At 35.7% G+C, this 12,931-nt stretch overlaps 1 protein-coding gene across 1 annotated transcript; it reads right to left on the bottom strand.

Moving 5' to 3' along the window:
- Positions 1-616: 616 nt before the first annotated feature.
- Positions 617-12,773, bottom strand: LOC106710424 (transferrin). The gene is made up of 15 exons (XM_045684957.1): positions 12,564-12,773; positions 9,972-10,062; positions 9,214-9,350; positions 8,893-9,041; positions 8,486-8,630; positions 7,668-7,861; positions 6,831-6,973; positions 6,438-6,607; positions 5,518-5,758; positions 4,649-4,812; positions 3,997-4,142; positions 3,586-3,649; positions 2,215-2,325; positions 1,701-1,845; positions 617-1,109 (listed from the first exon to the last, which is right to left on the bottom strand). Exons 1-15 carry the CDS (start codon positions 12,619-12,621, stop codon positions 776-778), a joined length of 2,292 nt encoding a protein of 763 aa, XP_045540913.1. The 5' UTR covers positions 12,622-12,773; the 3' UTR covers positions 617-775.
- Positions 12,774-12,931: the final 158 nt, after the last annotated feature.

Raw genomic sequence — 12,931 nt, forward strand, 5'->3', positions numbered from 1 at the left:
CAATAAACTCGAAAATTACTGAATCAATTTCAAATATTCTTTCACCATTGGTATGCTAAATTATCTTTAAGGGTTTGTGTGCTTTATGTAAGTAGCCGTAATGCAGCTGACGAAACAATATCAAATTATGTGTGTAAATATAGTAAATAGCTGCAACTTCTTCATCCATCTTTGAAATGGCTCGATATAACCGCAAATATCAACGGTTTTCCAACCGTACATTGCGGCTGCGAATGCTGTTGCCCGCGTTCGGCTGGCCGAATTCGCAACCGCATCAACCGCATAATGCGTATGAACCCTTATATGGTTGAAAATGTGAAAGAAACCAAAATTCTAGCATGGCATAATATTCATAAATATTTAATACAGTGGAAATTAAGGGTATTAAATACGTACCGACATCTTATATTTTCAATTGAAACAACATTTACAAAAAGAATATATATTTGAAAAAAAAAAAGAAATCACGCACACTGGTATTAAAAACATTTGGCACACATTTTTACAAACTAGTAATAAATTACGTGATATTAAGTACTTATTACAATAGTCTAAAACAGTCAAATGTCACGAAATGCTGCATAACAACAAATTTTTAATTTTGAAAAGACGGAGCACTTACAATGTAATATTCAATCTTTATTTTATTACTATAAAAAATGAATCATTAGGAATATTACGGAACTGTTTTTCTGTATTTTATTAACTTAACACATTATAAAAACTATTTAAAAACACTAAAAAACATTTTTATTATACAAAAACTTTTGACAGTTTAAAATACGAAAACGCGCGTAAGAGCTGTCAAAAGGAATAGAGTTATCATAGAGTAGTTACGCGCTGCATTTGCTAATGAAGGTGGGGCAACACTGGTACAAGCATCTAAGTGCTTAAACAACTCTATGTAATTCCTCGCTGGTTCGTTGGCGGTTTCTGTCGATGGTTCGGATAAACCGACGGCTGTGTTTTTGAAAAGTAAATCATTTATACCATCGAATGCGGAATACATTTCTAAGTTTATATGTTGTGTGCCGGATGCTGCGTTGTAGCCGAAATATTGATCTAGATTGTCTAAAAGGACGCTCAGACTGTTTAGTAAGGGGTCCGATCTGTGAAAAACGATTAGCTTAAAAATTTGACCACCGTAAATAAAGTTTGCTAACTGGGTAAATTGGAGTATGAGGTCGTGGTTTCGAATCTGACATTCATAAACAACAAGGATTAAAAAAAACAGATTTTACTACAGTCTTCAAAAATAAAGAAATAGAAAGATATCTCTTACTTCAGTAATTGGTAAAGATTATCATAAATATCACAAAAATTAGTATTTTTTAGTTAGAATTTAAAAGGTCAAAAAAGTTTTTAGCAATCTAAAATTTTGTTAAGAGTTTCAGATGGTTGACAAAAGATGGCGCTTTATGAAGTTATTCAAATTCAAATTCATTTAATACATATTTTTACAAAAATCATACAATTTTCACAAAAATATATACCATGCAGAAACACATAGATTTATCATAAGTCAACCACACAAAATTCCTCTACGCTATAGATACCACTTCCAAGCAATAAATTGTACAATCTCCGTTTAAAATAGTTGTCAAAAGATGGCGCTATTTCAAATGTTCAAGGGTCTAACAAAAGATGGCGCTATTCCTAAAAAGGAAAAAAACTTAGAAATTATAATTCAATATGCTTACCTTCTAGCTAGTAACTCAGAATCAACAACATAAGCAAGCAGACAGGCTTGATCGATGCCTAAAGTGCCGTTAGTGACAGCTAAAGTGTTGTTACGACATAGGGCACGGAATTGAGACCCTTGGAGACCGAGTGATGATAATTGCGCTGGGAAAATATAAAAAAAATTAATTAACATTGTTGAAAAAAAAATATCTTTACTGTATTTGGAGTCATTAAATATTTACGAGCAAGAGGTCACATGAATTCGACAAAATAACGAAGTGTCCGCTGTCCATAGACATCCGTAATTGCAGATGCGTTGTCTACCTTCAATCGCCAGAGGAGGAGACGCACAGAAAAAGTATATTTCCCCTTCCTATGAGTCCCCTCCTTTATCAAATATAATTTTGACTACAGCAACATTCATATCGATACATATTGTCTTGTTATTTCAAATCCAATGAGAAATATGTATCAATTCAGTTAAAATTCACAGATTTTTCAGAAAAATAAAACTAGACTAGAACAACTTACAGTTAATGTTCTGCATCTCAACAAAGGCGACATCTGTCTCCGGGTCGGCGAGACACGACAATGAGCCGTTGTTGCCGTAGTACATGTTGGTGTAGTCGTACGCGCAGGTAACTGTTAATAAATATTATAGATAATTAATAAAATATTACAATTGAATCATTGAACTTAGATTAATCTTAATCCTGTATTTAGATTTGTGAACACCCTGTATTTAGATTTGTGAACACCCTGTATTTAGATTTGTGAACACCCTGTATTTAGATTTGTGAACACCCTGTATTTAGATTTGTGAACACCCTGTATTTAGATTTGTGAACACCCTGTATTTAGATTTGTGAACACCCTGTATTTAGATTTGTGAACACCCTGTATTTAGATTTGTGAACACCCTGTATTTAGATTTGTGAACACCCTGTATTTAGATTTGTGAACACCCTGTATTTAGATTTGTGAACACCCTGTATTTAGATTTGTAAACATCCTGTATTTAGATTTGTGAACACCCTGTATTCAGATTTTTGAACACCCTGTATTCAGGTTTTTTAACATCCTGTATTCAGGTTTTTGAACATCCTGTATTCAGGTTTTTGAACACCTGTATTCAGGTTTTTGAACATCCTGTATTCAGGTTTTTGAACACCCTGTATTCAGATTTTTGAACACCCTGTATTCAGGTTTTTGAACATCCTGTATTCAGGTTTTTGAACATCCTGTATTCAGGTTTTTGAACATCCTGTATTCAGGTTTTTGAACATCCTGTATTCAGGTTTTTGAACACCCTGTATTCAGGTTTTTGAACATCCTGTAATTAGATTAGTGAACACCTTGTATTTATATTTGTTAATACCCTGTATTTAGATTTATGAACATCTTGTATATTAGGGATTTTAAACATCCTGTTTATAGGTTTTTTGCTGAATATCACATTATATCCGAGCAGTATATAGACGATTTCAAAACATCCTTTATATTGTAAGGAATTGTATGAACACTCTGTATATAGGAACATGTAGAAAAATTTCATTTTGCCATTTATTGTCTATGAATTTATTTTGGATTTTTTTTGTTAAGAAGAATACAAATATGTCTATTTTTAATAAGTCTGTAATTACAGACTTATAAAGATAAATTTAGACAGTTTTGTTATAATTTGTTATTTCCATTGAATTCAACTACAGCCAGAGCCGGCGTTAGAATAGGGCGTTTGGGCGACCGCCCAGGGCGGATAGAAAGGGACGTCACAGGAGTACACAGTCTCATATAACCTTATTATGGTAAAGGTATGATAAAAAAGAGGGCGTCATAGAAATCTCGCCCAGGGCGTTGATAGAGTTTTAGCCCTATAAGAAAGACCTTAGTTCTAGTACTTACAGTTAGTTTCAGCAATAGTGACAGTTGGCTTGCAAACTGAACAAAGAGTAGTGGCGTCGAAAGTCTGTAAGAAAAATAACAATTAATTAACATATAAAATCTTATCTTACTAATATTATAAATGCGACTGGATGGATGTATGTATGGATGTTTGTTTGAATGTATCTCCAGAACGGCTCAACGGATCTTGATGAAATTTGTCACAGATGTAGAACATAGTCTGGTAGAACACATAAGCTACTTATGTTTTTTATTTAATTCTACGCGGACGAAGTCTTGGGCAAAAATTAGTACATTATACATTTTAACATAAAAAATCAGTGACTCATAATGGGGACCTATAATGAGTTAAACTTTTTTTAAAGTACAATTAAACAATTCTGTGTGTAAAAACTAATTAAAACTAGTTACCGATGATTCAGAAATGGCGTGGGTTGCATCAATGGCGCCGGGAGCACAAGTGCCATTGAAAAATTCTCCAACAACGCGCGCGTAATCGCACTCTGATGAGCTCAAAACACCGCGCTCTTGCGCAGCATTCACAAACGCCATGTACGCTGATAGAAATGCAGTTATTAAGTACAAAAACACTTCAGGAAAGAAAATAGTTTAGGCTGCAAATAGTCAAATGCTTTAAATTGAAATTTATAGTCCGTACTTAGACTTATCTTACGACAAACTTAGCATTTGCTTAGAGTCGTTCTGTGCTGAGATATTGTCAGTGTTGCCAATTTAGCATATTTTATAAAAAATTTGGCAGATTTATTGTCCGTTTAGCATATTTTATTTTTATTAATCTAGATCAAATGTAGACATTTTATGACTATAAATTTCAAACTCGTAAAATTAATCTAAGCAAAGTCCAAGTACCGACTATAAAATTTTAGCTTTAGCTTTTTTAGCTTTCAAATAACTAACGATAAAGTGTAAACTAAAAGCTAATGATCTGAGTTTTGTTTCTTTGTATGCTTTCTTAGAAACATCTGTTAAACAACTTATTCTTTTCCTACCTTTTTTCCTTTTACAGATAAAAGATAGAAAAGATCTTTATCCTAAAACTCACCAATTCCACCATACTCCGGGAAGCAAGCTTTCTTATTTCTCAAGTTTTCGAAGCGGGTGATGTCTTCCTTTGCAGAGTCCTTTATAAGTGCAACAACGCGAGAGAACGCGGCCGGATCTGAGCGCGTATTCTGAACTAATTTGAGAGCTGATAGTTGATAGTGTCTGAAATAATACGTGAAACGAAAACATTGTACTTCTTATTGAGGAAATACCGCGAACGGAAAAATGCGAAGATACAGTTCAATTTGGATTGGAGCTGTTTTTAATGATAAACTAGCTTTTACCCGCGACTCCGTCCGCGCGTAATTAAAAAATGCACACAAGATAAAAAAGTTCCTATGTCCGTCTCCTAGTTCTAAGCTACCTCAACATCAATTTTCAGCTAAATCAGTTCGACCGATCTTGAGTTATAAATAGTGTAACTAACACGACTTTCTTTTATATATATAGATGAAGAAACTTCTTTTCTTACGAAATATGGTTCAATTTGGAACAACCAAAGACAACTAGTCTTACTAAATTGAAAATGCGAATGTTTAGATGGATGGATGTTTGATGGATGGATCTCGCTGAAATTTGGCATGGAGTTTTTTTTTAATTCCGCGCGGGTGGAATCTCGGGCGATAGCTAGTTGAATATAAATACAATAGTAAATCGGTTTTTCTTAAGAATTTACGAAGGACCAAATCTAACCTAACATTAGAAATCCTAACCTAACACCAAATTGAATATTCAGAATAACTTCTATACAATAGCATACGGCTACATAACTTGCGGCTATGTTATAGGCTATTATTTTCTACCCTGAAAAAGTCCGAAAGAAAAGTGTTTTTAATTTAGTTTTTTAAAGATGTTAAGACTACTTACTGTCTAGATATATATCCGTAGTTAGCAGGAGTGGCGATAAAATCAGCTCGTTCTTCTTTAATATCCTGCAGGCATTCAAACGTGTTGGTGCGCTGTTGACAGGACACCGTGGGTTCGATTCCCAATGTGTAAGCGGCGGAGCGAACCCACGTACATTTTGTATGCTCCTGTGCAGATATCGTGCACCAACGACGTGGTGGCAGACAACTGGTAGTCCCATCTATACTAGTTATGTTGCGAACTGGAAATTGATAATAAAAACTAACTAGAAATATCCTAAAAGTCTTCGTACACAAGCAATTTAAATCGTGAAAACTAATATTGTATGGTTGCGTTGTGAAAATCGCGTTGCGCTTCGTACTTAATGTTGAATCGCCGACGCGAGTAGTCTATTCGACCAGTACAAGTATAGCGACTACATGTCAAGTGTATAGTTCCGCCATCTTTAAAATCGTAGCTACTTTTCTAACGAAGATTTTGACAAGCAAATTGTCAAAAATCTACTAGTCTTATAGTTATTAAAAAAAAAAAATGGGATCCATCTGCAAGCACTTCCTTTCGATTAAAATAATTTTTATCAAAATCGGACCACCAGGGGCGGAGATTCGCGGTAACACACATAAAAAAATAAGAAAAAAAAATTCAGTTGAATTGATAACCTCCTTCTTTTTGAAGTCGGCGAAAAAAACATTTATTGCCACACAATATGGATGGATGGATGTTTAGTATTGGGTATTTCTTGTACAGATAAACAGATCTTGCTAAAATTTGTCACAAATGTAGAACATAGTCTGGAACACATAGACTACTAAACAAATTTTTTTTTACTTCGCACGGACGGAGTCGCAGGCGACAATTAGTTGATAATAAATGGCTCTTTCACATAATTCAAATAACAAAAATTTAAAGATTTCACATACCAGCTGAGGTATAGTTCGCCGGCGAGGGTAAGGTGTCATCAAATATGACACGTGCATTGGTGCCACCGATAATGCCACTGAATAGTATCGCCTGCCAATTGTTACCACCCGGGTTGGCACCATTAGGCCACCAGGACCGCATGCTGGCTTGTACTGTTGATGCTATCGACCTAGTAGATATACATATATAAATATTTTGTGTGTGTGTGTGTGTGTGTATGTGAGAGGGGGTAGGATTAAAAAAAATAATTTCAAAGACAAATGGAAGAAATTTCGCATTTCTGATGAGTGTATATACCGAAGACCAAACTATATTTCTCTTTTTTTATTAGGATGGGAAGGGGATGAGGATTTGACAGAGGAGAGGATGACAGTTTCTGTGTGTATACTTACGAGGTGGCGACGATGGCGCTCCAGGGCTGACGTACGAAGGCGCAGGGCGAGGTGAGGGCGCTGAGCACATCAGGTGTGAGGGGGCTAAGGGTGCCATCTTCGCATAGTAAAGAGTACTGCTCTGCGTCTTGAGGGTTGCGAGACTGGAAGATGAATAATATAGTGTGATCCCTTTCATACCTTTTGAGAGATTTGAGATGACAATAGAAGCAGTATCAAACTGTACAAGATCTTATCATCCCAATTGTGAAGGAGCGCAAATATTTCGTTATGATATAAGTTAATTTCATAGTTAATTTTACATAAAATATACAGTTTTTTTTTATTTGAAATCAAATTTTGGTCCTTCGAGCCGAATTTTGCATAGATATTCTGTTAAGCAATTTTTAATTAGGTTTCTGATAAGTAAAATAACGGTACTTAAAAGTAGAGAATTAGGTTTTGGTCCTTCGAGCAGACCTTTACATATTCAGACGGTGGTAGACGCCAGCAACATCATTTGTTGCACAAATGGACCTCGTTCAGTGAAATCGAAATCACACAGAAGGTATCGAGTGGAAACAATTCCGTTTACTGTCGTGAGTGTGCGTATCGGAGATCTAACTTTAGTCACCTTTCCCATCCCCTCCTTTTCTTATAAGGAAAGGATGGGAAGTGAAAATAGACTTTACAGGGGACGTATAAGAAGGGTAAATATCTTCTTTCTGTATATCCATCTTCAGTCAAAACATCTATAACTAATCTGCAATTGCGGATGTCTTTAATTCAGTTGACCGCTTGTTCGTTCACCTTAAGATCTAAAAAAAGACAAAAGTGAAGAGTTGTAACGATACTTACAGTGAAGTATTCTCTAACGTGTTGCCATGCGACATAAGCGACGCTGTTATTGCCACTCCTGCGCAGACATTCCAGTGCCTGAATATGTCTGTTTGTGTTGGAGACTCCGGCCACGTTCACACCCATGTCTAAAGTGTACCCTGAACATCCGCTGTTCTCTCCGCATAGAGAACATAGAGATGAGAATCTACCCTCTGTGAAAAAGTTTTGTCAAAGTATACTAAGAGCGTCGGTGGCTCAGGGGTTAAGCACTTGACTTGCAATCTGCAGGTCCTGGGTTCGAATCCCGCCATGTACCAATGTGTTTTTCGATTTTCGATTTACATATGTACATTTATCCGACGTTCTTACGGTGAAGGAAAACATCGTGATGCTGCACATATCTGAGAAGAAATTCATTGATATGTATGAAGTCAACCAACCCGCACTTGGCCAGCGTGGTTGACTATGGCCTAGTCACCCCTAACTTGGGGTAGGCTCCGAGCCCCTCGGTGGGGACGTATAGTGAGCTGATGATGATGATACTATGGGCATGTTATGAGGTGACATAACCAAGGAAGAATTGACTGAGATGACGGAAGATAGATCGATCTGGAGTATGAAAACTGACCCTACGTGATTGGGACAAAGACAGGAAGACGATGATGACATGTAAGTATGATAGGAGTTCAAGTTTTGTTCCTTGTTTTACACCAGTAATGGAAATCTTATCATTATTTTGCTATATGTAAAAGATTGGTAAAAAGATGGTCCTTCGAGCACATTTATTGGATTTTAAAATCAGATTTCACTATTACACCTTATAAATAGTGTCTTACTTAAGTTAGTATCGACTGTGGTGTTTGCACTCCAAGGTCCTGGCCTGCAGGCTCTGGGGAAAAACTGGCTCAGAGTTTCCAATTCCAATTCCTCAGCGGTCTTGCCAGCCATATTAGCGTCGGGGCAACGATCAGTACGGGCAACCTAGATCAAAATAATTTGTTACACAACTACTATAAATTCAAATATAACGCTACTGCGATCTAATTCGATACTAACGCCATCTATAAATTGGCAACTGTAAACAGAATGTACTAAACACACAAGTATAACGACAACGCCGGGATCATACATATACAGAACATAGTCTGGAAGAACACAGGTTACTTATTAATTTTTTTTTAAATTCGCATGGACGGAGTCGCGGGAGACAGCTAGTGTACTAATACAATGTGAAGATACTAACCACACGTTCAAAAGTTTTCAAGACACGAGGTGACCAGCGCACCTCCGCCTCATCGAAGCCTGGGTGACAGTAGTTACCTCCGCGTAGACCTTCCAGACCTCCGGTGTGACTGTTGGGTACAATGGCTACTGCTTCGAAAGCGTATGGCTCTGGAAAGTTCGTTATTATTTAAATAGTGTACTCTTATGTATTTGTAAAGATATCTCGTGGTAAATTTCCAATAAAGGGACTAAAGAAGTCCAAAGAAACAAAGCGAATAAATATTATAATGGCCGCCATGTATGGAATTTGATGTTTTGAAGTTTACAGGTTGGTACATACCTTGTCTGTTAACATCTCTAATAGTGGCCACCACTCTGTTGTCGTTGGGCTGCATCTGAGACAGCAACATCATCTCTTCCTCAGAGAAAACTCCAACATCGACTGAGTTACGAGCTAGCCGTAGTGCACAGTCAATTCTGAAAGATATCCGACTGACTTTAAAAAAAAAGTACGTGCGCATGTGTATTCAAACAAGAATATCTGAACAGGTAAGAGGCGCTGCTATCGCGGTTAGTTTTGTCAGAAAATATAAAACCTACATGGATATAGAAACTGACAGCTACAGTACAAAAAGGCAATCTTGTGACACGATTTTGACATTGACAGTTAGGCGCCATTGCGCTATTATAATTTATATTCAAACAAGATTATCTGAACCATTGTAAGGTCCTGCTGTCATGGTTAATTCTGGCAGAATATATAATATTAAACATACTTAGACATAGAAAATTTTGTGACAGTTACAGTATAAAGAGGATCTTGTGATATTTTTGGACATTGATAGGAGGGCGTTAATGAGCAGTCATAATTTAGTTTGGCTTATGTCTACCGAATCAGATATCCTTGTCGGTTTAACTTATCATGTATTTCAATTCCATAGACAACTCGATTCGTATTCTTTTTCTGAGTGTCTTAGGAAAGTCGTTCGGGGTTTTTGGTTTATTAAGTAACAAGTAGTGATTTTAGTAGTTTCATTTTAAACGCTTTATCCTTTCTATAAATTTCCAATGTCTTGAAAAAATGGCGGCTACAGTTACCTTGATTCAACCGGTTGACAGACAGCTCGACTGCCATCTTTGTCTAGACTCTGGCAGAGAACTGGATTTGATGTCGATATACAGACCCTGTCTGTAAATTAAGTTAATTTGTTTTACTACAAATTCTCAACATGAAATGAATATGATAAAGAAATGGTTAAAAAAAATGAAAAAAATTGTCATAAACATGTTCGGTGCTTATAATTTTAATACCTTCAAATAACACCTTCCTCATATGTATCAAATTTAATAATAACGTCCCAATTGATTGGTAGAGAAACTGCGTTTTGCTCACTATAGTGACACATCTATATGTCAGCAAAAAATATAGCTTTAATCTTAGATCAGCAATAGTTACTAGCGAGTGTAAACTTACACCAATATAGTCGAATTTCCCCTCAAAAAGTAAACTATCTCAAAATATATCCATCATCTTAAAGGCCTTTTTCCACTCACGTGGGGTCAGCGCAAAAGTTTTATAAACCTTAAAGATTATTTTTTACGGCCGGGCCGCCTGCCTGTCGCCAATCCTACTTGGGATCATTATCTTAAAATTGAATTTATCGTGGTAGATCCCACAACAACAATATTTGTTGTGAGCACGAATGAGCCGGCTCGACCGGTGTAATACCATGACCACACAAAAGACAGGAGTGAAGTGGAAGCAATTCCGCGTTTCGTTTGATGAGTGTAGTGTCGAATGCCTAATTTTAGTTCTTCCCACCCTTTTCTTATTTGGAAAGGATGGGAAGGGGAAGTGGATTTGGCGGAAGAGGGGAAGCATAGAAAGGAGAAATATCCTCTTTCTGTGCGTCAACTTCTCCGTTGATTAAAGATAGGCAACGCATCTGCATTTGCGGATGTTTATGGGCAACGGTCGCCTCGCTATTGCGGCGAATCCAAGTGGTAGTTTAGCCGTCTCAAAAACTGGTTTTTGATATTAAAAAAAAATACATTATAAACTAAAATACACTAATAATTAATTAGAACTAAAGTTTAAGTTTTTGTCGTTAGGTAGTGATCATATACTTCTGAGGTACTATCATTTTTGATAATCTTGTATTGATATCTTGAAATACATTACAAGTATTATATAAATTATTTATTATCTACAATCGTCATATGACTTTCAAACAAATGCCCTACCTATATGTTAATGATAAGTTTTAGAAAATTATTGAGTCTATTTCAAAAATTTTTTCACTATCATTTACTTGTCCTTATTCCACTGACGTATGATTGTGGGAGAAGGTTTGGAAAACCTTAAAGTTTTGGTTTAATTTTAAAAATTCTTTGACATCATAGAATCATCATCATCAGCTATACGTCCACACTGAGGGGCTCGGAGGCTAACAAGTTAGGCGTGACAAGGCCATAGTAAACCATGCTGACCAGTGCTGATTGACTTCACATATATCTTTAAATATCTTCACAGATATGTGCAGGTTGCATGTTTTCCTGCACCGTAGAATGTTTTATTTGAATTTAATGTTACACATAATATTAGATCTCTGTCATGCACACTCATCAGACGAAGCGCGGAATTGCTATCACTTGAGGCGTGTCTTCTAAAGAAATCCATTTATGTATCTATATCATACATATTTATATTACTCTCAATTTGTTTTATTTAGTTATTTTCATTTACTTACATTTTGTTTTAAAATATATACAGGAGTAACTTATAATTGTTAAATGCTAAAGCGCCGTAAGTGCGGCGCGTCTTTTTATCTTTCTTTCTTTCTGTATGGGCAAGGTATTACACAGGTCGAGCTGGATGATTTGAAACGGATGTTATTGCGGATTCTATCATTGTTACGATTTCTGTTGTCTATCGTATGTTTAGTTTATTTGGGTCGTAATTGATCGTATTTTAAAATTCTGTTCTGTATTTTAAACCTACGAATATTTACGTAGAAGTCATCGCATAAAGTTTTGAGGTCAAAATATAAGTACAATATCAAGAGATAATTATGTTTTACAATATCAAACACTTAAAAGATAAGATTGACTTTGTACGTTAATATAGTCGAACCAGGATAAACGAGTAACCTCTATAAGTGAGAGTCATTGTTCGAAACTCGGGTTAGAGAAAAACTTCTATCATTGAGAAAAATATCTCGATTCTTTGGGCTCTCGCTCATCCAGGTTCGACTGTCATTAGTTTTGACCATTTAACATTATTAATTAAAGAAACATCTATTTGGGAGAGATTTAAATTGTGTGTTTCGTAAATTTTTTTCGAAACATATCTCATAACATGTTCTCAAATCTTAGAATATCTCGGGACATCTGTTTGCATTAAAATGTGCGTTACTAACTAGATAGGAAAGTCCAAGCCTCTGTCTAAATTAAACTGAACAATAATTTCGTACTGTTATCTAGTGTATATAATTAATTCAATCTACAAGAAAACGTTTTCAAAATCTGCATTTTTTAAATGCTACAAAAGCGAAAAGAGCTATAATAAAAGTATTTTTTATACTAGACCGAATACCGAGGTGATAACGTCCATGCTATAGAGGACTTGCAGATATGAAATCTACCGCAATGTATATCTAAATCCGCATTATTAATAATTATATAACTTACGAATTTGTCCCGTTACACTGCTGATCAGGAAAACAAATAATAATTCCTTTAAACCCATTCTTGAGCACTTCCACAAAAAAAAGAGAACCACTATAGGACAAAATGTCCTAACGCCACGCTTGAAAAAAACACCGTTCTAACTGTAGCGTTTGATACGCTAGCCCTATATGTTATAGTTATTTAAAAATATCGCATAGCATTTGCGTTTATATCTTATCAATATTTCGAAATTCAGAGTAAAGGTGGGCGATATCTTGCTTTGATAAGATGATAAGGGCACGACTGAACAAATTGCAGTATGGTGTACCACAAGGTATCGTATTTGGACCAATAATGTTTCCTCATCAATAAGTCAAAATCGAAATTTT

This window comes from Papilio machaon, chromosome 28 (assembly GCF_912999745.1).
Source record: "Papilio machaon chromosome 28, ilPapMach1.1, whole genome shotgun sequence".
Taxonomy (NCBI): Eukaryota; Metazoa; Arthropoda; class Insecta; order Lepidoptera; family Papilionidae; genus Papilio; species Papilio machaon.